At 38.1% G+C, this 25373-nt stretch overlaps 1 protein-coding gene across 1 annotated transcript; it reads left to right on the top strand.

The window, feature by feature from the left end:
• The first annotated feature begins 21359 nt into the window (after positions 1 to 21359).
• LOC112729992 (uncharacterized) lies at positions 21360 to 22226 on the top strand. Its single transcript, XM_025780115.1, has 3 exons — positions 21360 to 21467; positions 21624 to 21789; positions 21874 to 22226. Exons 1-3 carry the CDS (start codon positions 21360 to 21362, stop codon positions 22224 to 22226), a joined length of 627 nt encoding a protein of 208 aa, XP_025635900.1.
• The last annotated feature ends 3147 nt before the right edge of the window (positions 22227 to 25373 follow it).

The following is a 25373-nucleotide window of genomic DNA, read 5'->3' as shown; positions in this document are numbered from 1 at the left end:
TTCTTGTGAGTCTTCAAGGTGTTCTTGAGTTTTCCTTGTGTCTTGATCTTAAAATTTTTAAGTTTGGTGTTCCTTGGTGTTTTCTTGCAAAATTTTCGAAAATAAGGAGCATTAAATCTAAAAATTTCAAGTCTTGTGTCTTTTTATTGTTTTTCTCTTTCCTCATTGAATTCAAAAATATCTTTCTCCTTTATTTTAATTGATTTTTTGAATTTTCCTTTTAAAAATTCAGATTTTATTTTAAAATTTTTTTATTTTATCTTATCTTAGTTTTAAAATTTCAAAATTCAAATCTTTTTTCAAAAAAATTCATATCCTTTTCAAAATCTTATCTTATCTTACTTCAAATTTCAAATTTCAACTTCCAAAATTCAAAATTCAAATTTCAAAATTTAAATTTCAAAATTCAAATTTCAAAACTTTTTAATTTAAATTCCTTATCTTCTCTTACCTAGCTTATCTTATCTTTTCTAATCTCAAATCTTAAAATAAAATCTTTTTCATATCTTTTCCTTTTTTTATTTATTTTTATTTTTATTTTTATTTTCTTACAAGTATCTTTTATTTTAAGATATATCTTTTTCAAAACTTCCTAACCAATTTATTTCTCTTCATTTTTTTTGAAAATTCTCACCCACATCCTTTTCAAATCTTTTTAATTAATTAATTAATTTAGTTTTTAATTTTCTTTTATTTCTTTTTCTTCAAATTTTTGAAATTATAGTCCATTTTTCATTTATCTTATTTTATTTTATTTTATTTTAATTTTGATTTTCAAAAAAAAAAAAAGAAAGAAAAAAATAATAAAAATATATTCTATTTGCTATTCATATCAATTTCCTTTTCTCCATCATGGACCTAAGTGGAAATGAACAGTCCAGAAGGACTCTGGGGTCATATGCTAACCCCACTACTGCTTCATATGGGAGTAGTATCTGTATACCCTCCATCGGAGACAGTAGCTTTGAGTTGAATCCTCAGCTCATTATCATGGTGCAGCAAAGTTGCCAGTATTTTGGTCTTCCACAAGAAGAACCTACAGAGTTTCTGGCACAGTTTTTACAAATTGCTGACACAATACATGATAAGGAAGTAGATCAGGATGTCTACAGATTATTACTGTTTCCATTTGCTGTAAAAGATCAAGCTAAGAGGTGGTTAAATAACCAACCTAAAGCTAGCATAAGGACATGGAAACAGCTGTCAGAAAAATTCCTGAATTAATACTTCCCTCCAAAGTGGAAAATTCCTGAATTAATACTTCCCTCCAAAGTGGATGACACAGCTAAGGCTGGACATCCAAGGCTTTAAACAAGGAGATAATGAATCACTTTATGATGCCTGGGAGAGATACAGAGAGATGCTAAGAAAATGCCTCTCTGAAATATTTTCAGAATGGGTGCAGTTAGACATCTTCTATTATGGGCTTACAGAGAAAGCTCAGATTTCTCTAGACCACTCAGCTGGTGGATCTATACATATGAGAAAGACAATTGAAGAAGCTCAAGAGATCATTGATACAGTTGCCAGAAATCAGCATCTGTACCTAAGTGGTGAATCTTCTATAAAAGAAGAGGCTAAAGCAGTGTCTATTGAACTTGGTCCTCCAGAATAAGTTGCTGAACTCAATCAACAATTGTGTATTCTAATAAAACAGCTAGCAGAATTCAAGGAGATGCTACAAGACACTAAAAATGCTAATAAAAATATGGAGGCACAATTGAATCAAACAAAACAGCAGTTCTCAAGGCAGATAACAGAAGAGTGCCAGGCAGTTCAATTAAGAAGTGGGAAAACATTAAATACTTCTCTTCAGAACAGCAGAAAGCCAAGGAAAGAACAACTGACAGAGGATGAGCAGAATATCATCCAGAATCCCTCTGAGGACAGTAAGAGCCCAGAAAGGAATGATTCTGGCACTCAAACGCCAGAAAAGGATGGAGAGCTGGCGTTAAACGCCCAACCCATGCTCAGTTCTGGCGTTCAAACGCCACAAACAAGCAAGGAGTTGGCGTTAAACGCCCAAAGGAAGCTCATTTCTGGCGTTCAAACGCCAGGAACAGGTAAGGAGTTGGCGTCCAATGCCAATCCAGCTTCCACCCCTTGCATTCAAACGCCAGTGAGGGATCAGACACACACAAGTGCTAATAACAACCCCTCTAAAAAGGCTTCCCCAACCACCTCTGTAGGAAATAAACTTGCAGCAACCAAGGTTGAGGAATACAAAGCCAAGATGCCTTATCCTCAAAAACTCTGCCAAGAGGAGCAGGATAAACAATTTGCTCGCTTTGCAGACTATCTCAGGACTCTTGAAATAAAGATTCCGTTTGCAGAGCCACTTGAGCAAATACCTTCTTATGCTAAGTTCATGAATGAGATCTTGAGTCATAAGAAGGATTGGAGAGAAACTGAAAGAGTTCTCCTCACTGAAGAATGCAGTGCAGTCATTCTGAAAAGCTTCCCAAAAAAGCTTAAAGATCCCGGGAGCTTCATGATACCATGCACATTAGAGGGTAATTGCACCAAGACAGCTTTATGTGATCTTGGGACAAGTATCAATCTAATACCTGCATCCACTATCAGAAAGCTTGGTTTAACTGAAGAAGTCAAACCAACCCGGATATGTCTCCAACTTGCTGATGGCTCCATTAAATACCCATCAGGCGTGATTGAAGACATGATTGTCAGGGTTGGGCCATTCGCCTTCCCCACTGACTTTGTAGTGCTAGAAATGGAGGAGCACAAGAGTGCTACTCTCATTCTAGGAAGACCCTTCCTAGCAACTGGACGAACTCTCATTGATGTCCAAAAGGGGAAAGTAACCCTGAGAGTCAATGAGGATAAGTTTAAGTTGAATGCTGTCAAAGCCATGCAGCATCCAGACACACCAAAAGATTGCATGAAAGTTGATCTTATTGACTCTTTGGTAGAGGAGGTCAACATGGCTGAGAGTTTTGAATCAGAGCTGGAAGACATCTTTAAAGATGTTCAGCCTGATTTGGAGGGTTCAGAGGAATTGAAAGAGCCTCTGAGACTTCCTCAGGAAGAGGAGAAACTTCCTAAACCCGAGCTCAAGCCATTACCACCATCCCTAAAATATGCATTTCTGGGAGAAAATGACACTTTTCCAGTGATCATAAGCTCTGCTTTAAATCCACTAGAAGAGGAAGCACTAATTCAAGTGCTAAGGACACACAAGATAGCTCTTGAGTGGTCCATAAGTGACCTTAAAGGCATAAGCCCAGCTAGATGCATGCACAAAATCCTATTGGAGGATGATGCTAAGCCAGTGGTTCAACCACAGAGGCGGCTAAATCTAGCCATGAAGGAAGTGGTACAGAAAGAGGTCACCAAATTACTAGAGGCTGAGATTATTTATCCTATTTTTGATAGCCCCTGGGTGAGCCCTGTTCAAGTTGTTCCCAAGAAGGGAGGCATGACAGTGGTTCATAATGAAAAAAATGAACTGGTTCCTACAAGAATAGTTACAGGGTGGCGCATGTGTATTGACTACAGAAGGCTCAACACAGCCACCAGAAAGGATAATTTTCCTTTACCATTCATATACCAGATGCTAGAGAGACTAGCAGGTCATGAATATTACTGTTTTTTGGATGGCTATTCAGGTTATAACCAGATTGCAGTAGATCCTCAGGACCAAGAGAAAACAGCATTCACATGTCCTTCTGGAGTATTTGCTTACAGAAGAATGCCTTTTGGTCTGTGTAATGCACCTGCAACCTTTCAGAGGTGCATGCTCTCTATCTTCTCTGATATGGTAGAGAAATTTTTGGAAGTCTTCATGGATGACTTTTCAGTATTTGGAGACTCATTCAGCTCCTGCCTTGACCATTTAGCACTTGTTCTGAAAAGATGCCAAAAGACCAACCTAATTTTAAACTGGGAAAAATGTCACTTTATGGTAAATGAAGGAATTGTCCTTGGGCATAAAATTTCAAACAAGGGGATAGAGGTGGATCAAGCTAAAGTGGAAGTAATTGAAAAATTACCACCACCTGCTAATGTTAAGGCAATCAGAAGCTTTCTGGGGCATGTAGGATTCTACAGGAGGTTTATAAATAATTTTTCAAAAATTGCAAAACCCCTGAGCAATCTGCTAGTTGCTGACACGGCATTTGTATTTGACACAGAGTGTCTGCAAGCGTTTGAGACTCTAAAAGCTAAGCTGGTCACAGCACCAGTTATTTCTGCACCAGACTGGACATTACCATTTGAACTAATGTGTGATGCCAGTGACCATGCCATTGGTGTAGTACTGGGGCAGAGGCATGACAAGCTTCTGCATGTCATTTATTATGCTAGCTGTGTTTTAAATGATGCCCAGAAAAATTACACAACTACAGAAAAAGAATTGCTAGCAGTGGTTTATGCCATTGACAAGTTTAGATCATACTTAGTAGGATCAAAAGTGATTGTGTACACTGACCATGCTGCTCTTAAATATCTACTTACAAAGCAGGATTCAAAACTTAGGCTCATAAGATGGGTGTTGCTTCTGCAAGAGTTTGATATAGAAATAAGAGACAGAAAAGGGACAGAAAACCAAGTGGCTGATCATCTGTCCCGGATAGAGCCAGTAGAAGGGGCGTCCTTTCCCTCTATTGAAATCTCTGAAACCTTTCCAGATGAGCATTTGTTTGCCATTTAGAAAATACCGTGGTTTGCAGACATTGCAAAAACTATAAAGCTGCAAGGTTCATACCCAAGGAATACAGCAGGCAACAAAAGAAAAAATTAATTACTGATGCAAAGTACTACTTGTGGGATGAACCCTATCTCTTTAAGAGATGTGCAGACGGAATAATCCGTAGGTGTGTGCCTAGAAAAGAAGAACAGAGGATCTTATGGCATTGCCGTGGGTCAAAATATGGAGGTCATTTCGGAGGTGAGCGAACAGCCACCAAGGTCCTCCAATGTCGTTTCTATTGGCCTACACTCTACAAAGATTCCCGAGAGTTTGTACGTAACTGTGACAGTTGCCAGAGAGATGGTAATCTGCCTCATGGTTACGCCATGCCTCAACAAGGAATCTTGGAGATTGAGTTGTTTGATGTATGGGGTATTGACTTCATGGGGCCTTTCCCACCATCATACTCAAACACTTATATTCTGGTGGCAGTCGACTATGTATCCAAATGGGTAGAGGCCATTGCCACACCCACTAATGATACTAAGACAGTGCTGAAGTTCCTCCAGAAACATATCTTCAACAGGTTCGGTGTCCCTAGAGCACTAATTAGTGATGGGGGCACTCACTTCTGCAACAAACAGCTTTGCTATGGTCTGGTATGGAATTAACCACAAGGTGGCAACTCCATATCATCCACAGACAAATGGGCAAGCTGAAGTCTCTAATAGAGAACTAAAAAGAATCCTGGAATGGACAGTAAGTACCCGTAGAAAGGATTGGGCGAGAAGCTTGGATGATGCTCTGTGGGCTTACAGAACAGCATTCAAGACTCCTATAGGGACCTCTCCATACCAGCTTGTGTATGGTAAGGCCTGTCATCTGCCCGTGGAACTAGAGCATAAGGCCTACTGGGCAACCAGATTCCTAAACTTTGATGCCAGATTAGCTGGAGAAAAAAGATTACTCCAGCTAAATGAGCTAGAGGAATTCAGACTCACTGCTTTCGAAAATGCTAAGCTTTACAAGGAGAGAGCAAAAAGGTGGCATGACAGAAAGTTGTCACCTAGAGTCTTTGAACCAGGACAGAAGGTTCTGCTATTTAACTCTAGGCTCAGATTATTTCCCGAAAAACTGAAATCCCGGTGGAGGGGACCATATGTAATTACAAGCATGTCACTATATGGCCATGTGGAGCTTCAAGATATTGACTCTAATAAGAAGTTCATTGTTAATGGACAGAGAGTCAAGCATTATCTTGAAGGCAATATTGAGCAAGAATGCTCAAGGCTGAGACTAGATTAAAAGCTCAGTAAGGTCAAGCTATTGACTTTAAAGAAGCGCTTGTTGGGAGGCAACCCAATGTTATCTAATTATATTTATTTATTTTCCATTGCCATTTTATATTTTCTTTAGGTTGATGATCATGTGAAGTCACAAAAACTACTAAAAAATCAAAAACAGAGTGAAAAATAGGATGAAAACAGCACACCCTGGAGGAGAGCAATCTAGCATTTAAACGCCAGAAACAAGCATCTGTCTGGCGTTTAACGCCAGAAACAGGCACCAAGCTGGCGTTTAACGCCAGAAACAAGCATCTACCTGGCGTTAAATGCCAGAAACAGGCTACATTTGGGCGTTTAACGCCAAAAATAGGCAGCAGTCTGGCGTTAAACGCCAGGATTACACTGCAAGGGCGTTTACACGCCTAATAGGAGCAATGATGATACATCCTTGACCCCTCAGGATCTGTGGACCCCACAGGATCTCCACCTACCTCACCATTCAAATTCAAACCATTCCCCTCCCAAACCCACCCATTCACACACCTCCATCTCCTCCATCTTCTCCACTTCTTTCTTCTTTTGCTTAAGGACGAGCAAACCTTTTAAGTTTGGTGTGGTAAAAGCATTGCTTTTTGTTTTTCCATAATTCAGTGATAGAGCAATTGACTGCAGATCAAAGAGCTATGAAGGAGGAGCAACAAAGGCAAGGAAGAGACATAGAGGAGCTCAAGAGCACCATTGGTTCTTCAAGAAGAGGAAGACGCCACCCTCATTAAGGTGGACCCATTCCTTAATCTCCTTGTTCTTATTTTCCTGTTTTTCGTTTACTATGCTTCATGTTTAATTATGTTTGTGTCTTTACTATATGATCACTAGTATCTAAGGCTGCGTTTGTTTTCAGAGACAGAACAGAACATGACACTGAAACGGAGACAATAGGACGGAGACACTAAAAATTATCTTTTGTGTATTGTGTTTGGATACGATGGACAAGATACTAATGTAATGTCTAGTAATTTGTTTGGATACACATGGACAAGACTAAAATATTATATGAAATGACTAAAATAGCCCTGTAATTCCAAATTTTCTACATTAATACAAATTAATTTAATAAAAAATGAGAGTACGTAGGAGTACAGACGGAACTTGAAAAAAATATTTAAAGAGGCAAAAAATTTTAATAAAAAAATATATTAATATTTATATTAAAATAAAATTTATAAATATAATTATTTTATTTTAAAATTTATTATTAATATGTAGGAATACATATGGTTAAGATTAACAAAAAAAATAAATTTAAGTTTGATTAATAAAAAATTTTGTTTAAGTTAATAAGCCAAATTAATTTTAAATAAAAATTAATTTAAAAAAATCTATTTTTACATGAAAAAACAATTAGTTTTTGCATATAAAAATCTATTTTTATTTAAAAAACCTAATTTTTTTTATCTAAAAACTTATTTTTCTTTAAATTATATAAAATCAATTACAATTTATAAATTATTTTTTAACATTTTAAAAGATTAATTTTACTTTTGCTAATATTTATCTTTCAAAAGTTTCAAGATTAATTATTTTTGTTATTATTTTTATTACAAATCAAATAATATAATATAAAGTTAAAATGGTATTGAAGTAAAACGATAAAAAGAAAAGAATTATCTACCCCCAATAAAAAATTCTACAGAAAAGAGAGAGTACCTGGAAAAGAAAGAGATAGAGGAAGAACAGGAAGAAAAAAGTATCTCTGAACAACGCAATAGGAAAAATAAGAAGGGGTAATAGTGGAAAAAAAGGAAAACAAAATTTATAAAATTGTCCGTGTCCACTCTTCCAAATCCCGTGTCCATCATTGTCCTTCGTGAAAGAGTGGACACAAAAGTATAAAAAACTGTCTCGGAGACAATATGTCTACTGTCCATATCTCTGCTTCCAAACACTTTTTAAACAAGTGTTGTCCATGTCTACGTGTCCTGCCTCCGAAAACAAACGCTACCTAAATGTCCTATGAATGTCTTAAAGATATGAATGTCCTATGAATCCATCACCTTTCTTAAATGAAAATTGTTTTCTGAAAAAGAAAAAGAAGTACATGAATTTTGAATTTTAAAATAGTTTAATTATTTTGATGTGGTGGCAATACTTTTTGTTTTCTGAATGAATGCTTGAACAGTGCATATGTCTTTTGAATTTGTTGTTTATGAATGTTAAAATTGTTGGGTCTTGAAAGAATGATGAAAAAGGAGAAATGTTATTTGATAATCTGAAAAATCATAAAAATGATTCTTGAAGCAAGAAAAAGTAGTGAAGAACAAAGCTTGCAAAAAAAGAAAAAAAGAAAAAAAAAGAGAGCAAGAAAAAGAAAAAGCAAGCAGAAAAAGTCAAAAGCTCTTTAAACCAAAAGGCAAGAGCAAAAAGCCAATAGCCCTTAAAACCAAAAGGCAAGGGTAATAAAAAGGATCCAAGGCTTTGAGCATCAGTGGATAGGAGGGCCTAAAGGAATAAAATCCTGGTCTAAGCGGCTAAACCAAGCTGTCCCTAACCATGTGCTTGTGGCGTGAAAGTGTCAAGTGAAAACTTGAGACTGAGCGGTTAAAGTCAAGGTCCAAAGCAAAAACAGAGTCTGCTTAAGAACCCTGGACACCTCTAATTGGGGACTTTAGCAAAGCTGAGTCACAATCTGAAAAGGTTCACCCAGTTATGTGTCTGTGGCATGTATGTATCCGGTGGTAATACTGGAAAACAGAGTGCTTAGGGCCACGGCCAAGACTCATAAAGTAGCTGTGTTCAAGAATCAACATACTGAACTAGGAGAATCAATAACACTATCTGAATTCTGAGTTCCTATAGATACCAATCATTCTGAACTTCAAAGGATAAAGTGAGATGCCAAAACTGTTCAGAAGCAAAAAGCTAATAGCCCCGCTCATCTAACTAAGACTGATCTTCATAGATGTTTTTGGAATTCATTGTATATTCTCTTCTTTTTATTCTACTTTGTTTTTAGTTGCTTGGGAACTAGCAACAGTTTAAGTTTGGTGTTGTGATGAGCGGATAAATTATATGCTTTTTGGCATTGTTTTTAGGTAGTTTTTAATATATTTTAGTCACTTTTTATTATATTTTTATTAGTTTTTAAATAAAAATCACATTTCTGGACTTTACTATGAGTTTGTATGTTTTTCTGTGATTTCAGATATTTTCTGGTTGAAATTTTGATGGAGCTGAGCAAAAATCTGATTCAGGCTGAAAAAGGACTGCAGATGCTGTTGGATTCTGACCTCCCTGCACTCGAAATGGTTTTTCTGGAGCTACAAAAGTCCAAATGGCGTGCTCTTAATTGCTTTGGAAATTAGACATCCAGGGCTTTCCAGCAATATATAATAGTCCATACTTTTCTCAAGGATAAATGACGTAAACTGGCGTTCAACACCAGCTCCATGTTGCATTCTGGCGTTAAACGCCAGAAACAGGTTACAAGTTGGAGTTAAACGCCAGAAACAGGTTACAACCTGGCGTTTAACTCTGGAAACAATCTAGGCATGTGTAAAGCTCAAGTCTCAGCCCCAGCACACACCAAGTGGGCTCCAGAAGTGGATTTCTGCACTATCTATCTTAGTTTACTTATTTTCTGTAAACCTAGGTTACTAGTTTAGTATTTAAACAACTTTTAGAGATCTATTTTGTATCTCGTGACATTTTTAAATCTGAACTTTGTACTCTTTGACGGCATGAGTCTCTAAACTCCATTGTTGGGGGTGAGGAGCTCTGCTGTATCTCAATGAATTAATGCAATTATTTTTGTTTTCTATTCAAACACGCTTGTTTCTATCTAAGATGTTCATTCGCACTTCAATATGATGGATGTGATGATCCGTGACACTCATCACCATTCTCAACCTATGAACGTGTGCCTGACAACCACCTACGTTCTACCTTCGATTGAATGAGTATCTCTTGAATTCCTTAATCAGAATCTTCGTGGTATAAGCTAGAATTCATTGGCAGCATTCTTGAGAATCCGGAAAGTCTAAACCTTGTCTGTGGTATTCCGAGTAGGATTCAAGGATTGAATGACTGTGACGAGCTTCAAACTCACAAGGGTTGGGCGTAGTGACAGACGCAAAAGGATCAATGGATCCTATTCCAGCATGAGTGAGAACCAATAGATGATTAGCCGTGCAGTGACAGCGCACCTGGACCATTTTCACTGAGAGGACGGATGGTAGCCATTGACAACGGTGATCCACCAACACACAGCTTGCCATAAGAGGAACCTTGCGTGCATGAAGAAGAAGACAGGGGGAAAACAGAGATTCAGAAGACAAAGCATCTCCAAAACTCCAACATATTCTCCATTACTGCATAACAAGTATTTAATTCATGCTCTTTTATTTTTCGCAATCCAAACTGATAAATATAATTGATATCCTGACTAAGAATTACAAGATAACCATAGATTGCTTCAAGCCAACAATCTCCGTGGGATTCGACCCTTACTCACGTAAGGTATTACTTGGACGACCCAGTGCACTTGCTGGTTAGTGGTACGAGTTGTGAAAAGTGTGATTCACAATTCATGCACCAAGACGCTAATCAGTGATGGAGGAACTCATTTCTGCAACAGACAGCTGGATTCTATCTTAAGCCGTTATGGAGTTCGCCATAATTAGCAATACCGTATCATCCCAAAACCAATGGGCAAGCTAAAGTCTCAAATAGAGAACTAAAGCAAATCCTAGAGAGGATAGTAAGTGCCTCTAGAAAGGATTGGGCCAGAAAGCTTGATGATGCTCTGTGGGCATACAGAACAGCTTTCAAAACTCCCATTGGAACTTCACCATATCAGTTAGTATATGGGAAGTCCTGTCATTTGCCAATGAAACTAGAACACAAAGCCTATTGGGCCACTAGATTCCTCAACCTCGATGCTAAAGCAGCAGGAGAAAAATGGCTGCTCCAGCTAAATGAGTTGGATGAATTCCGCTTAGATGCATTTGAGAATGCAAATATCTATAAAGAAAAGGCAAAGAGGTGGCATGACAGGAAGATAGCTTCTAGAGTCTTTGAATCAGGACAGAAAGTCTTGCTCTTCAACTCAAGACTCAAACTGTTCCTTGGGAAACTCAAATCCCGTTGGACAGGACCGTTTGTGGTTACTAATGTATCACCTTACGGTCACATAGAGCTTCAAGGTAAAGAAAGAAGGGTTACTGTCAATGGACAGAGAATTAAGCATCACCTTGAAGGAGAAATAGATCCAGGAGACTCAACACTATTACTAATTTAAGTACAGTGAAGTCCAGCTAAAGACATTAAAGAAGCGCTCGTTGGGAGGCAACCCAATAATCATTCATACTCTATTGATTTTCTAATTGTTTCCATTTTAATTAATTTTCTTGTTAATTAGTTTTTAATTATGTTTTAAGTTAATTTTTAATGTTAGTGATCATGTACAGTGCTCAAACAGAGACAGAATGATGCAACACAGCAAACAGAATAGGGTGGCAATTAGGCATTCAAACGCCCTGGAGGGAGCATCATCCTGGCGTTAAACGCCAGCCAGGAGGCCCTGGCTCGGCGTTTAATGCCCAAGAGGGAGCACTACTCTGGCGTTTAACGCCAGAATGCTAGCATTCTAGGCGTTTAAATGCCAGCATTACAGCAAGAAGGTAACTTCAATTTTTCAATCTCGTCCTGATTCAACTCATCTTCATCCAATTTAATTTTAAAAATTCTTTAATTTTTAAATTAAATCATGTTCAAATATTTCATTTTTAATTTAATTTTCAAATTAAAACATCTTTTTCAAATTTCTTTCAAATCCTTTTCAAACTCTCATATATTTTACAACTTATTTTCAAAATCTTTTCTTATCTTATTCATATCTTTTATTAAACATTCAATTCCTTTTCATACTTCATATCTTGTCTTTAATGCCTTTTCTATCTTCTTAAAATTTTTTCTTATCTTTTTAAATTTAACAACTTATCTTTTTTATCTTTTTCAAAAAATCTTTATCTTTTATTCATGCTTATTTTCGAAAATCCCTCTCCCTCCCTATATATATGTGTGCCGTGCCCTCTCTCCCTCACTCACCACCTCTTATTCGACTTCTATCTTTTATCTCTTCTTCTATTCTCTTTTCAAGTCCTTCCTTTTTTAACTTTTACTCAAGGACGAGCAAATTTTTAAATTTGGTGTGGCAGGAGCCCTGTTCTCTCATCAAGAATTCAATCCCATGGCTCCAAAAAGTGGCAAGATGATGAGGTTGGGATTTGCACCGATTTGGATTTTCACACTCAAGATAGCTTACGTTGCAAGTATATACCAAACCAGCAAATTAGATTCTAAACATCAAAGTTTCATATTTCTAATTTAAACCGAGAGTAATTAAACCTCGGTTCGTCTTCCCTAGGAGTTGCAATTAAGTGTCTATTATTGGCTATTAGAGAAATGGGGGTTGGATGGTGGCAATTGGCAAGGAATCAAAATGGCAAGAAAGTAGCTTAGCATGCAAGAAATTAAAAGAAGGAAAGTAAAGAAAGCAATAAAAGGGCAATTAACTGCTAAAAAGGATCCTTGGCAAGAAGTGGGTGATTAAGGATTCCTATCCTAGCTGTGGATCACAAACATGATAATTGTGTGTGGATTAATCCCAATTAGTCAACCCTACATCGAGGATAAGTCAACTAGGCATAATTAATCTCAATCCACAAGTCCTAATCTACTCACTAATTAACTTAGTGAAAGACTAGCGTTAGTGGAAACCAAATTAACCAACAATCCTCACACAATGTGGAATGGACATCCACCACTCAAGTTCACCCAAACCACACAATTTCTCAACCAAGAGTGAGAAAAGCTAAGCAAAAACTCAACCAAGCATTTTGTCAAATACTTGGTGGACATGTAAAGAAACCATGGTAAAATAACAAGAAATAATAAATGCTACAACTACCAAGCAAGGAAAGTAAAGATAGCAACTCAATAAAGCAATAAATGGCATGAAAACATAAATTGCATTAAATGGAAAGTAAGATGACAAGAGTGCTCATAAACATCAAAAGTAAGAAAAATGAGAAATTAACAAGATAAACTAATGAGATTAAGTCAATAAAGTAAAGAAAGGTAGAAGAAACTAGATCAAGACAAGAATTAAACATAAAAATTACAAGAAAATTAAACTAAAAATCCTAGGTTCTAGAGAGAGGGGGGAGCTTCTCTCTCTAGAAAAATGAACTACATGACAAAAATCTAACCCTAATTTCTCCCCCCTTCACATGGAATGAGGCCTTGCTTGATATAGGAAGAATCAGCTTCAGAGAGTCCCAAAACTGGGCTTTGGATGCCCAGAAATCGCTCCTAGCGATTTCCATTAAGTGTGTCACGTGCTGGCTGCGACGCGTACGCGTCGTTTGGTGAAATCTGCTCCCACGCGTACGCGTCGCCAAACTTGTGCGCGTGTGCGTACGCACGCAAGGAAGCTAAATCTTCCAAAACTTTATTTCTTCATTGATTCTCCCTTTTTGCATGCTTTTCCATCACTTCTTCCATCCATCTTAGCCTTGTAAAACTGAAATTACTCATCAAACACATCAAGTCATCGAATGGAATAAAATGTGAAATAAAATTAGCTATTTTAAGGTCTAAAAAGCATGTTTTCACAATTAAGCACAAATCTAGGGAGAATTACAAAACTATGCTATTTAAAGGAATAAGTGTAGGAAAAGTTGATGAAATCCACCCAAATAAAGCAAATAAATATCATGAAATATAGATTCATCACAAGACCACCCCAAAGAACAAGAAAGAAGACAACTCAACAGTTGTTTTCAAACCTGTTCAATTCTTCACCAAGCAACATGAAGAACATTATCACAAGGTAACAAGTAAAAGGTCAGTAATCCCTGAAGTAGGATTCAAACTTGGAGAAGAAGAATACCCAGAGATCCAAGAGTAGATTCGAAGGAGAGGCTGGGGATTCTAAGTAATCCAGAATTAGATGTTGGATACAACATGATCCAGGAATTTTATGCAAATCTGTAGATGACAAATAAGCAAAAGTAGGATGGAACAGCCATCCATACTTTTCGCACCATGGTCAGAGGGAAGATCATATACTTTCACCTAGACAGCGTGAGAGAGGTCTTCAAACTACCTCTGCAAAGGGATGACCATGAGTCATACAACAGGAGGGTTGAAGCCAACCAAAAGCTGGATCAAGTCCTAGAGGACATATGCCTGCCTGGAACCCAATGGATTGAAAATACCAAAGGGGAGCCATGCCAGCTAAAAAGGGCGAACCTCAAGCCTGTTTCTAGAGGATGGCTAGACTTCATTGGGCGTTCTATTCTCCCCACAAGTAATCGCTCTGAAGTCAATATTGTAAGAGCTGTGATGATTCACTGCATCATGGTAGGGAATGAGGTGGAAGTCCACCAAATAATCCCCTAGGAGATTTACAAGCTATCAAACAGAGATTCCACTAAGGCCATACTGGCTTATCCAAATCTCATCTTCCGCCTATGCCAAGAGGCTAAGGTTCTGATCCAAGTGGATAACTTTATTTCAGTGAAAAATCCAATCACTAAGCAGGTGATGGAGAGTTCCAAGATAGAAGATGATAACATAAAGAGGAAAGAACCCGAATAATCCCAAGAGATCCCTCTAATGGAATACTGGAAACAGCTAAAGGCATCTATAATTCACCTACAGAGCACGTTGGATCAGCTCAGAGAGGAGCAGAGAGATCAGACTAGCATGATTTGTAAACTGATCAAGGAACAGGAGAAGCAAGGGCGTGAGCTGGAGGAGCTGAAGTGCCACAAGCTCTCTCCTAAAGAGCCTAGGGCCCCACAAGCTAAAGAATCATGCGCCCCTCAAGAAGAGCCATGCGTCCCACAGCTTGAAGAAACCAGCATCCCCAAGCTGAAGGTTGTTGAGTTCTACTCTGTGGTTATTCTAATTCTTGTTTCTCATAATTCTGTTATTCCTATTCCTGTCTCACATATTTCCATCCTAATTTAGAGTTGCATGATCACTAGTAGTAATTAAGTTTTATTTTTAGTTTTATTTTTTATGTCTTTTAATTTTTAGGATTACATAAGCATTAGTAATAAATAATTAATTTTTATTTTTTTAATTAGCTATAAATTATTTCTCTTATCATCATTGAACATGAATAAAATAGTAGATTTTTTAAAGAAGAAATAAAGATGCATAGATTTTTGAGCTTTCCAATAAAAAATAGTTACATTAATTTGATTGGGTTACATTGCTTTAGTTTTCTGAATGAAATAATGAACAGTGCATATTTGAAGTTGAATTTTATGATGCTGGCTCTTGAAAGAATAAGGAAAAAGGAAAAATATTGTTGATAATCTAAAAAATCTAAAAATTGATTCTTGAAGCAAGAAAAAGCAGCAAAAAGCAAAAGAAAAAGCATGTTGCAAAAGAAAAAAAAATTATTATGCATGCGAAAAAGAAAATAAAATTAAATAAAATAAAAAGCAGAAAAATCCATTACTGCCCAAAAATGCAGGAAAAGGAGGGTAGATTGAAAAAGCCAATAACCCTTTAAACCAAAAGGCAAGGGTATAAAAGGGTCTCAAGTCTTTGAGCATCAGTGGATAGGAGGGCCTAAAGGAATAAAATCCTGACTTAAGCGGCTCAACCAAGTTGTCCTTAACCATGTGCTTGTGCGTGAAGGTGTCATGTGAAAAGCTTGAGACTGAGCGGTTAAAGTCATGATCCAAAGCAAAAAGAGTGTCTTTAAGAACTCTGGACACCTCTATCTGGGGACTCTAGCAAAGCTGAGTCACAATCTGAAAAGGTTCACACAGTTAAAGTGTCTGTGGCATTGTTATATCCGGTGGTAATATTGGAAAATAAGGTGCTTAGGGTCATGGCCAAGACTCTAAAAAGCCGTGTTCAAAAATAAAAAAGAGTTGAACTAAGAGAATCAATAATATCATTTGGATTCTAAGTTCCTAAAGATGCCAGCCATTCTGATTTTGAATGGATAGTGAGATGCCAAGACTATTCAGAAAACAAAAAGCTTCTAAGTCCCGCTCATCTGATTGAAATTAAGCTTCATTGGAAACTCAGAGATTTATTGCATCCTAATCTTCTTTCTATTCTATTTTATTTTTAGTTTCTTGGGGACAAGCAACAGTTTAAGTTTGGTGTTGTGATGATCGGATATTTTATACGCTTTTTGGTGTTAGTTTCATATAGTTTTTAATATGTTTTATTCAGTTTTTATTAAGTTTTTATAGATTTTAGTGTTAAATTCATATTTTTGGATTCCACTTTGAGTTTGTGTGTTTTTTTACCATATCAGATATTTTCTGTCTGAAATTGAGGAGCCGGAGCAAAAGTTACATTCAGAGACAGAGAAAGCCCTGTAGATGCTGTCTAGATCTAACCTCCTTGCACTCGCAAGAGATTTTCTAGAGCTACAAAAGTCCAAATTGAGCGTTCTCAACAGCTATGGAAAGCTGTCTTCCAGAGATTTCCAGCTATTTATAATAGTCTATACTTTGTTTCGGACTAGAAGGCCCAAAACTGGCATCCAACGCCAGCTACCTGCCCCCTTCTAGGCGTCCAGCGCCCAAAGAGCAGAGACCAATGTACAAATGCCCAGAGAGGACCCCCCAGCTGGTGTTCCAAGCCCAAGAGACCTTATAGCACGTGGATCTCATCAAAGCTCAGCCCAAACATTCACCAAGTGGGCCCCAGAAGTGGATTTTAGCACTAAAAAGACTGTTTTATCCTTACTAGTCATTGTTTAGTTTTTAAGGGATTTTATTAACACTTTTTAAGAACTTTTTACATCACTTTACCATCATACATGTTTATCATTGTATTTTACCTTAGTATGAGTTTCTAAACCTCCTAGGTTTAGGAAAGGAGCCTTGCTGAGTCCTATGAATTAATAATAGTATTACTATTTCTTCTCCGATTCGTGTTTGATCTGTTTCTAAGATGTATAATCTGAATTTCATCGTGATGAATAGGATGCTCTAACCAATTAGCTCTGTTTATCACATTAAGACGAACGTGTCTGACAAACACCCGCGTCTACTTAGGTTCGTGTGAATACGTGACTGAAAAGCACGAGCCAAAAGCTATGTTTATGCATCTCTCAGACGGTTAATCCACGACTTCATTGGGCACTTCTCGAGACACTAGTTCAGCCGATTTCTGGGGAGATTAGGGTCTCTGTGTTATAGGCTAGAATCCATAGAAGCAGCATTCTCTGATCCAGAAGATTCGACCTTGTCTGTGGCGCTTTGAGTAGGATCGCCAGGACAATGACTTGCTAAGCGCTTCACCCTTCATCAGATTGGATTACCACGGCCAATGGTGTTCAATCTATAGCAGAGGAGATCAATGACCATGGCCCATGGTGTTGATCACATACAGCCTGACATAGAAGAAGATCATTCACAAGCAGAGAAGACAGTAGTACCAGAGTTAATTCAGAAAGACAAAGCAACTCCGACTTTCAACTCTATTCCTCTTAGTGATTTAATCCAATTGATTTTACCCCTTTCACACATTACTCTTACAAATCTCTATATGACATATAATCATTTAAGGTTTACATAATAACCTCCTGATTCCACCTGACTAAGACCTACAAGATAACCATAGCTTGCTTCAAGCCACAATCCTCGTGGGATCGACCCTGACTCGCTTAGGTATTACTTGGACGACCTAGTGCACTTGCTAGTACTGTTGTACGGAAGTGTGGGGTTTGCGTACACGCACCATAGTGGTGATGGATTAGGAATTTGCACCGATTTAGAATTTCTCAATTGAAATTAAGTATTTCGTTGATAGCATAGTCCAAACCGGCAATTCAATCCCAAACGTCAAAGTTTAATTTTCAAATTAAAATAACCGAGAGTAATCAAACCTCGGGTTGTCTTCCCTAGGAACTAATGCCTAAGAGTGCACAATTTTATTTGTGAGAAGCAAAGGGGTCTTTGAATAACGAAGCAAGAAATTAAGAAATAAAATAACGATTCAAAATTGCAATTAATAAAGTAATAAAGGAATGAAAGAACTATGTTTGTAATATAGCCAAGTAAAGCTTTAAAGTGGTTGAAAAGTGGTTCAAAACATAAATGGAACCTTGACCTGGGATGAGTTATGGAATTCCTTCCTTGCCATAACCATAACTACGATAATTATGATGGATTAATCTCACTTAGTCTACCTTTAACATCGAAGAGTAAGTCAAGTGAGCATAATTGTTATTAATCCACAAATCCTAACTATCTTACTAATTACCTTAATAAAAAGCTAGCGTTAGTGGAAAAAATAACAACTAACAACCTAAGAATTATCACTAAATGTCGGACATTATGACTCTAGTAATCCATCTACTCATTTTCCCAAGCCAAGGGGTGAAAATTTAACCCATAATCAAAATTGACATTTCATCAAATACATAGTGGGCATAATCAATAAACATGGCAAAATTGGGAAAATGATAAAAGCTATGAACCACAAATGATCAAGATCAACACAAGTGACTCAAACAAACATATAAAAGCCATCAAATATCAAATTCATGAAATCAAACTCAAAATTGCAAAACTATGTATATATTGACAAAGGGAATTAAAATATATGAAAGTGTAGAACAAGTGGTGCAATAAAGAGAAAATTAAAGAAATACTTACAATGGAAACGGCTAGAATCAAAGATTAAAACTTGAACTATAAAATTCTACAAACCCTAATTACCTAAGAAAATTTTAGAGAAAACCTAACCTAAAACTACCCTAAAACTATCCTAAGTGTGTAGTATAATGTATGGTAGTGTATGGTATCAATGCTTATGTTGCTAGCCTCCTTATAAGCTCCAAAGCCATTAGAAATGGGCCAAAAAGCCTCTCCAAATGCGAGCCACGTGACTTTTTAATGAAGTCACGCGTAGGGACTTGTGCGTATGCACAGGTGTGTGCGTACGCACACATGCTGATTTTCCTCCTGTGCATATGCACAGAAGTTGTGTATGGGCACACTTGCTGATTTTCATTCTGTGCTACGCACGGAGCTGTGCATGGACACAGGTGCTGATTTTGACCCTTGTGCGTAGGCACAGAAAGTGTGCGTGGGCACACTCTGAAATGTTTTTCTCCTTTGATTTCTTCATGTTTTCTCCTAATTGCATGCTTTTCTTCCACTCTTATCAAGCCATTCCTACCTATTATACCTAAAATCACTCATCAAAACCATCAAGACATCGAATGGGATGAAAGTAGGATAAAATTGATTAAATTAAGCACAAAATAGCATGTTTTCACAATTGGACAAAATTTAGAGAGAAAACACAAAAACATGCTATTTAGGTTAATAAATGTGGGTTTATATGATGAAATCCACTCAAATCAACTCAACATTTATCATCAAATGTGGATTCATCAATTCTTTCATACTTAAACAATAGCATGTCCTCATGCTAATCATAATCAAAGGAGAAGGATAAAAGGACAAGCAACTTATTCAATGCAAATACTTATATGCATGCAACTATACTAAATGATATCTATCTATACCTATACTATGGTTTTCTATTGAGTTTGGCAAAAACAAACAAGAGAATCTCAATCAACCCAAAGCAAACCTTAGGGCCAAGGCAAAGAATCAATGCAATGTGATCAATGTCCAAAGATTTGATTTGAAATTTCTGAAAACTAACAAGCAACTTGCAAGAAGATATAAGATAAGAGATGGAATCATAGAATTGAGCGATGGTAGGCTATTTAGGTTACGTGAGCTATAATGAAGTGATGGCCTCAATCACATAAATGCATAAATATACATTAAACCATGGACATATAGAATTAAACAAACTAAAGATTGCAATCATAGAGAAGAGCAACACATAAGAATAAAGTGGTTGAATAATGCAACCACGCAATAAGGCTCAGAATCTCACAAGTTGTATGTTCTTTAACTCAAAAACCATATTCCACAATGTATAAACCATGCAAGTTTCAATGAAAAATTTCAACTCAATTCGATTTGAATTTCGATGCCCTTTATAAAAAGTAAGTTTATTAAAAATTTCATTAAATTGACTAGGATTTATTTTATATATGTATATATAATGTCATTGGATGGAAAAAGTCAAAAATCCTAAGTTTAATTCCTAATTTCAAACAAACAAAAATAGCAAGTGTATAGGAAATCAAACTAGGTGCAGTCATCAGGTCATCCCAAATCACAATCATAGCTAAAAAAAAAACTAAAAAGCATATGGAAATGCCAAAATTAGAAGCAAAACGTAAAGATATGAATCACTATATTATAATACTAGGTTATGTACAAACAAAATTAAAAAGTGTAATAAGCTAAGGCAAAAGTAATAAACTAAGTAAAAAGCAAAAAGGATAAAATATATACAAAGCAACTAAAAAGCATAATAATAATAAAAACTAAACTAAAAGTGTTTCGGAAATGAATTTGTCACCCAAAATATGCTTGTTGAAGATGGACAACCTCCCCACACTTAAGATGTAGCACCGTCCTCGGTGCTCAAACTCATGCGGAGTGGAAAGAATCGTCGTTAGCATCAGCTCCTCCTTCAGCTGGTGGGCCTCGGGCCACCTCCGGCTCATCACACTGGGCCTCCTCCTCCTCAGAATGCTCGGGTGGAGTGTTTGGCTCAGGTAGAACATCAACACCGCCAGCGAGGATCATCCTCCTCAAGTGCTCATAGTGACGTCTGGAGCAGTGCTCCGAACATGCTATGTCATCAGATAGTTGGGAGATTAGACGGTAGAGGGGCTGTAGGAATGCTGGTGGTGCTGCATCAGTAGGTGCTGAAGTTGAAGGGAATGATGTGGAAGGTCCCGCCTCTGTAGAAGGTACTGGTGACTGTCTGCTGCGTCGTCCAAGTGCTAGCTCAAGTCCTGGGCTGTCGCCATGTGGAATGATATTCTTATGGCTGGCGACCGTCGGTCTCTGATCAGTAGTCATCCAAAGAACCCCAGCCTCCGTGACCAGCTGAGTAATCAAGCACGGGAAGGCTAGGTTGCCCACATAGTAAGCCCGTCCCATGGACCGTCTAATGTGCCGTGGAAGGTATAACTCACGACCCTCCAAGACACACCAGACCATAACAGCCATATCCGTAGTAACCCTCATCTCATAGGTGCTCGGCATCACATAGTTGGACAGCAGTTGCTGCCAAATACGGGCCTCATACGTCAAAGAAAGGACAGCTACTAAGGTCCGTCAGAGTGACTTTTATTGGCCGATCTCTTCAGAGACTCTAGAGCATTTGCGAAAAGCTGTGATAAATGCCAGAGAGCAAGCAACCTCCCTGTCAACCATGAGTTGCCAAAATAGGGAATTCTGGAGATTGAGTTGTTTGATGTGTGGGATATTGATTTCATGGGACCTTTCCCACCCTCATACTCAAATGCTTATATCTTAGTGGCGGTTGACTATGTGTCCAGGTGGGTGGAAGCTATGGCTTTGCCCACCAATGATGCCAAAGTGGTGATGAGCTTGTTGCAGAAATATATTTTCAACCGGTTTGATGTGCTGAGGACACTTATTAGTGATGGAGGAAGCCACTTTTGCAACAAACAGATGGACTCACTTTTGCAGAGATATAGAGTCCGTCATAAGGTGGCGACCCCCTATCACCCATAGACAAGTGGACAGGTTGAGGTCTCCAACTGGGAGCTCAAGAGGATCTTAGAGAAGACTGTGAGTACTTCAAGAAAGGACTGGGCAAGAAATTCTGATGATACTCTCTGGGCATATCGATCTGCATTCAAGACCCTTATTGAGATGTCTCAGTACCAGTTAGCCTATGGTAAGGCCTGCCACTTGCCAGTGGAATTGGAGCACAGAGCATAATGGGCAACAAAGTTTCTGAACTTTGATACCAAGGCTGCAGGAGAGAAAAGATTACTCCAACTGAATGATTTTGATGAGTTCAGAAATTCTTCTTATGAGAACTCCAAGCTCTATAAAGAGAAGACCAAGATGTGGCATGACAAGAAAATAGCCACAAGATCATTTAAGTCAGGCCAGCAAGTTTTATTGTTCAATTCAAGGCTCAAGCTCTTTCTTGGGAAGCTGAAGTCCCAGTGGTCAGGACCTTTTGTGATAACTAGAGTTTCACCGTATGGTCATGTGAAACTTCAGGAAGACAACTCTGATAGAAGATTCACAGTCAATGGCCAAAGGTTGAAGCATTATCTTGGAGGGGAGATTGATCGCCAAAGGTCCACTCATCTGATGACTTAGCAAAAATGACTGCCAAGTTAGTGATGGTAAAGAAGCGCTTGTCGGGAGGCAACCTGATATTCCGTATCCTTAGTTTTGATTTATGCTTTAAATTATTCTAGTTTTATTTGAATTTCTACAATTTTTTCTTTGTTTCATATGTATTTTGATCATGCAGAATGATTAGAACAGGAACAAAAGCAATCAGAAGGAATTTCAAAACCCTAGTGGCACTTGATACGGACTGGGTAGCACCAAACTTGGCCATCCCAAGTTTGGTGCCACATATGAAGCATAATGGAGCCATTCTCCCTGGAGGGTTGGTGCCAAACTTGGGATTTCCAAGTTTGGCGCCAGGTGCTACATAATTTTCGAGGATTTTCCCCTGGAGAGGTGGTGCCAAACTTGGGCTTTCCAAGTTTGGCGCTAGGTACGATGTAACAATTGAGGAATTTACTGGAGGGGTGGCGCCAAACTTGGCTTTTTGGAGTTTGGTGCCACTATTGAAGGAAATAAGGCTAATATCCACTGCCAGGATGGTGCCAAACTTGGCCCCCTGGAGTTTGGCGCCACAAAAAAAAAAAAAAAACAAGGGTGGCGCCAAACTTGGGTTGCACGAAGTTTGGCGTCAGGAGAAGCAAATTTATGCTGAGGATGCAGCGCCAAATGCCAGTTTTCTCAAGTTTGGCACCAGCATCTCACAATCATGCAATTTTTAGGACGGATCTCAATGATTCGAAACCCAATATCCCTACCTCTTGACCGAATCCTAACCCACCTACCCCCTGCTTTTCTTCTTGATTCCCCATCCCATTTTACATTTCCCAAACCCCCCTTCATTCCTATCACACCCATTCCCCAACACCCCACCCGTGACCACACCCCCCCACCAACCCTCCTTAAGCAAATGTTTCCTAACCCCCATCTCTATATGAACCCTTCCCCCTTACCCATACACACAGCAACAACACATTCCCTTACCCTCTCTTCAAATCACAATTTCTTTTCCCTTCCATCCGTAAGAATCACCAAACTGATCCTCACTTCAATTCTCTTTTTTCTAAGCCCTGGACCCTTTTCTTTTTTATTTTATATTTCTACATTTCAATTTTCTTTTTCTCTTTATTTTCTTTTCCTATCCCTCCATTACACCCTTCCACTTTGCCTTTATCCTTCCTCCCTATTTCTTCCTCCTTACTCTATTTTATTTTGTCCAGAGACGAGCAAAGATTCAAGTTTGGTGTTGTTGTTTTGCATGTTTTCGATTTATTCTCATGGCACCAAAGACCATTGAGGCCTCAAGAAAGAGGAAAGGAAAGGAACTGGCCACAGGTTCTTATGATTCACAGAGATTCCACTCCAAATTACATGAGGAGTATTTTTATGATATCACTTGCAAGAGGAATGTGATTCCAGAAGTGAAATTTGCACTTCAACCGAATGAATATCCGAAAATTCAGTTTCAAATTCAGAGGCGATGGTGGCAATATCTGTGCAACCCACACACTGAGGTTGGACAATTGATGGTTCAAGAATTTTATGACAACCTCTGGATTACCTACAAGGATGTCACTGGAGTCAATGAAAAGAACTATCAAATCTTTGTGAGAGGAAGAATCCTTGACTTCAGCCCAGGGAATATATGACAGATTCTCTGATTGCCACTCATTGATCGTGTGGAAGAAGAGTGCTATAGCGAGAGGGAAATTCGAGATCAGCAGTTAGATCAAGTGCTCGTTGATATATGCAATCCAGGGGACCAGTGGAGAATAAGTTCGGAAGGTAGTCCGTACCAGCTTAAGGGCAGTGACCTTCTTCCTTTGGCTAGGGGATGGCTAGACTTCATTCGGAGGTCTCTGATATCCACTAGTAACCGGTCCAAATGCATTGTGGATCGGACCATTTTGATTCACTGGATTATAAAGGAAGAGATGGTGGAGGTAGAGGACATCATTGCATAGCAAATCTATAACATTGCCTCCAACTCGTCAAAGAATGCTAGGTTGGGGTTCCCGCATCTCATCTACCGCCTCTGTGAGGCTGCTAGGGTAAAGGTGGATAATGATTTCCCTATTCCAATTGAGAGGCCTATCACTAAGAAGACTATGGAATATGTCAGGGAGTACCAGAGGATCAACAGAGGAGAGCAAGCTGAAGTAGAGGCTCATCAAAACCAGCCTCCCTTGCCTTAGGGACACTACTTCTCATCTCAGCAGTACTGACAGCAGCTCACATCCTCCCTTGAGTAGATGAGTGATGAGCGGATAATTTATACGCTTTTTGGCATTATTTTTACATAGTTTTCAATATGATTTAGTTAGTTTTTAGTATAATTTTATTAGTTTTTAAATAAAAATCACATTTCTAGACTTTACTATGAGTTTGTGTGTTTTTCTGTGATTTCAGGTATTTTCTGGCTGAAATTGAGGGATTTGAGCAAAAATCAGATTCAGAGGTTGAAGAAGGACTGCAGATGCTGTTGGATTCTGACCTCCCTGCACTCAAAGTTAATTTTCTGGAGCTACAAAACTCCAAATGGCACGCTCTCAATTGCATTGGAAAGTAGACATCTAGGGCTTTCCATCAATATATAATAGTTTATACTTTTTCCGAGTTTAGACGAGGCAAACTTGCGTTCAACGCCAGCTCTCTGCCCTATTCTGGAGTCAAATGCCAGAAACAGGTTGCAAAGCAGAGTTAAATGCCAGAAACACGTTTCAAACTGGCGTTTAACTCCAAAAAGAGTCTCTACACATGAAAGTTTAATGCTCAGTCCAAGCACACACCAAGTGGGTCCGGGAGTGAATTTCTGCATCATTTACTTATTTCTGTAAACCCTAGTAACTAGTTTAGTATAAATAGAACTTTTTACTATTGTATTTACATCTTTTGGATTGTCTTTTGATCCTTTGATCACGTTTTGGGGGGCTGGCCATTCGGCCATGCCTAGACTTTGTTCTTATGTATTTTCAACGGTAGAGTTTCTACACACCATAGATTAAGGTGTGGAGCTCTGCTGTTCCTTGAGTATTAATGCAAAGTACTACTGTTTTTCTATTCAATTCAAACTTATTCCTATTCTAAGATATTCATTCGCACCCAAGAACATGATGAATGTGATGATTATGTGACGCTCATCACCATTCTCACCTATGAACGCGTGCCTGA

This window comes from Arachis hypogaea, chromosome 12 (assembly GCF_003086295.3).
Source record: "Arachis hypogaea cultivar Tifrunner chromosome 12, arahy.Tifrunner.gnm2.J5K5, whole genome shotgun sequence".
Classification (NCBI taxonomy): Eukaryota; Viridiplantae; Streptophyta; class Magnoliopsida; order Fabales; family Fabaceae; genus Arachis; species Arachis hypogaea.
The sequence above is the reverse complement of the archived record's forward strand: the minus strand, read 5'-3'. Positions and strand labels throughout refer to the sequence as shown.